Source organism: Triticum urartu, chromosome 2, assembly GCF_003073215.2.
Source record: "Triticum urartu cultivar G1812 chromosome 2, Tu2.1, whole genome shotgun sequence".
NCBI classification, from domain to species: Eukaryota; Viridiplantae; Streptophyta; class Magnoliopsida; order Poales; family Poaceae; genus Triticum; species Triticum urartu.
Window position 1 is genome coordinate 47,268,073 of NC_053023.1, and position 2,096 is coordinate 47,270,168.

At 46.3% G+C, this 2,096-nt stretch overlaps 1 protein-coding gene across 1 annotated transcript; it reads left to right on the forward strand.

The window, feature by feature from the left end:
* The first annotated feature begins 205 nt into the window (after nucleotides 1–205).
* On the forward strand, nucleotides 206–889 carry LOC125534680 (Werner syndrome ATP-dependent helicase-like). Its single transcript, XM_048697838.1, has one exon. The coding sequence runs from the start codon at nucleotides 206–208 to the stop codon at nucleotides 887–889; it is 684 nt and encodes a 227-aa protein (XP_048553795.1).
* Nucleotides 890–2,096: the final 1,207 nt, after the last annotated feature.

A 2,096-nucleotide genomic window follows, 5' to 3' on the forward strand; every position in this document is an offset into this window, starting at 1 on the left:
GGGAGATAAAAACCATGATCCAGAACCCACGATGTGCACAACCGCATCGACAGTGAGATCGTGCACTCCTTTGCCGCTTCCCCGCCCTTAAATTTAGACTTCTGCCGCGGCCTTCTTACACACAAACAACAGAAATCGCCATTGCGCTCCCACTCATTGTTCCCCACGAAAAACCAGGTTGCAAAAGGACCAACTGCTCCAGGCCATGGGATTCATCAAGGAATTCAAGGAGGTGCAGGCCCACGGCAACACCAAGTTGCACGTGATCCACACCAACGACTTACACAAGGCAGCGACCACCATCGAGCAGTACGAGCGACACCTCGAATTCGAGCGCCACAAGATCGTCGGAGTTGATGTGGAGTACACCAACGATGTTGGCGAAGATCAGAAACCAGCCCTCGTCCAGCTATCCGTCGACAAGGATCATCCGGTGTTGCTCTTCCAACTGAGCGCCGCCGACAAGAACTGCACCAGGTTCGACAACTTCCTCGCCGACCCCAGATACACGTTTGCTGGCTTCTCCATTGACGGCGACATAGAGATGCTCAGGCGCGTCGGACTAAAGATCGCCTACTTCATCGACATCCAGAAGGAATGGAGGGTGCCTACAGCTACTAAGCGTCTGGACTCCCTTGATGATGTCTCAGGCATCATTGTCCACGACTACTACAACAGCATGAAGAAGAAGCTCACCAATGTAGAGCACCAGCGCTGGGCGCGCATGCCCCTGTCCATGAGGCACATCGAGTACACGGCAAAAGATGCTTACGCTGCGTACGAGATATGGAGCCGTCTCACCATCATCCAGGAAGGCCTCCGCCGGGCAAAACTCGAGAAGGAGCAGACCAGGAAGCGCGCAAGGTGCTGGGGCGACTACGACTACTGAAGCAGGTGGTCCCGGCCAAGAAAAGTAACTAGAAGATTGCTCATGCCATTCTAGATTTCCTGTTAGATTTGCTTTCTCTCAAGACTGTCGTTTGCTTGTTCTAAATTTAGATTTGCTTGTGTCGCAGTTAACCTTGTAGTTTTCTTACAGTTTACATATCTACTGAACAAGTTTATTTCCAGTGCAATGTTGCAGTTTTCTATTATTAGAATATATTGGCGTGAATTGAAAAATATAAACACAGTACAGATAACCTTGTAATTTTGCTTCCAATTTACATATCTTCTGAAGAAGTTTATTTCCAGTGTAATGTTGCAATTTTCTATTATTTGAATATATTGGCGTGAACTAAAAATATAAACACAGTACAGATAACCTTGTAATTTTGCTTCCAATTTACATATCTTCTGAACAAGTTTATATCTCATGTAATGTTGCAGTTTTCTATTATTAGAATATATTGGCGTGAACTGAAAAATATAAACACAGTACAGATACTATACGATTAGCGTAACGCATAGAGCAGGTACACATAGCAATCCACAAAAATGACGAGCATGCAATGCACTAGTACCTTTGTGGGTGCAGTGTCGAAATGCAAGGACAACAATTACAGAATGCTCCTAAAAGCAGTGCACAATGTTCTAACAAACCAGTGCACACACAAATATTAAAAATCGTTCGTATGGAACACTTTGGAAAAACATTTTGAATACAAAGGTAGTTAGGTGTTTATTCTCCTTGGAAAACACTGCTTACGCCCGTGACCCTCAGAGAAGAACACTACAGAGACACGGTTGTCCGTCAATAACACCAACTAGCTACTTAAAAAACCCACGAAGGCTATTCGGTGCCTCCACTCCTATGGAGACCGCGCGTTACATCGACCCGCTGGCACTAAACGTGACGTCACCGAAAATGCAGAGGCAGAAGCGTGCCTTACAGCCAGCTTCCGACGTACCGAGTCTATGAAGATTTACTTCCTTCTTAACATTGGAGGTGACTATCGCAAAGGCATAGGCTCCATCATTCACCTCCGTGCCTCGGCAAGAACGACGACCATGCTTGTAACTATAAAGCGTATAGGACACCTTAGGGATGACCTTGCGCATGTACTTCAGTGCACGGCTATTTGTTTGTGCCCGTGCCTCACATAGCACCATAGCACGAATAGACGTCCGTGCAATCACATAGCTTCAACTCCGTG

What these genes read in the sequence shown, in the direction of transcription:
- LOC125534680 (XM_048697838.1), top strand. Translation starts at nt 206, where the DNA reads ATGGGATTCATCAAGGAATTCAAGGAGGTGCAGGCCCACGGCAACACC.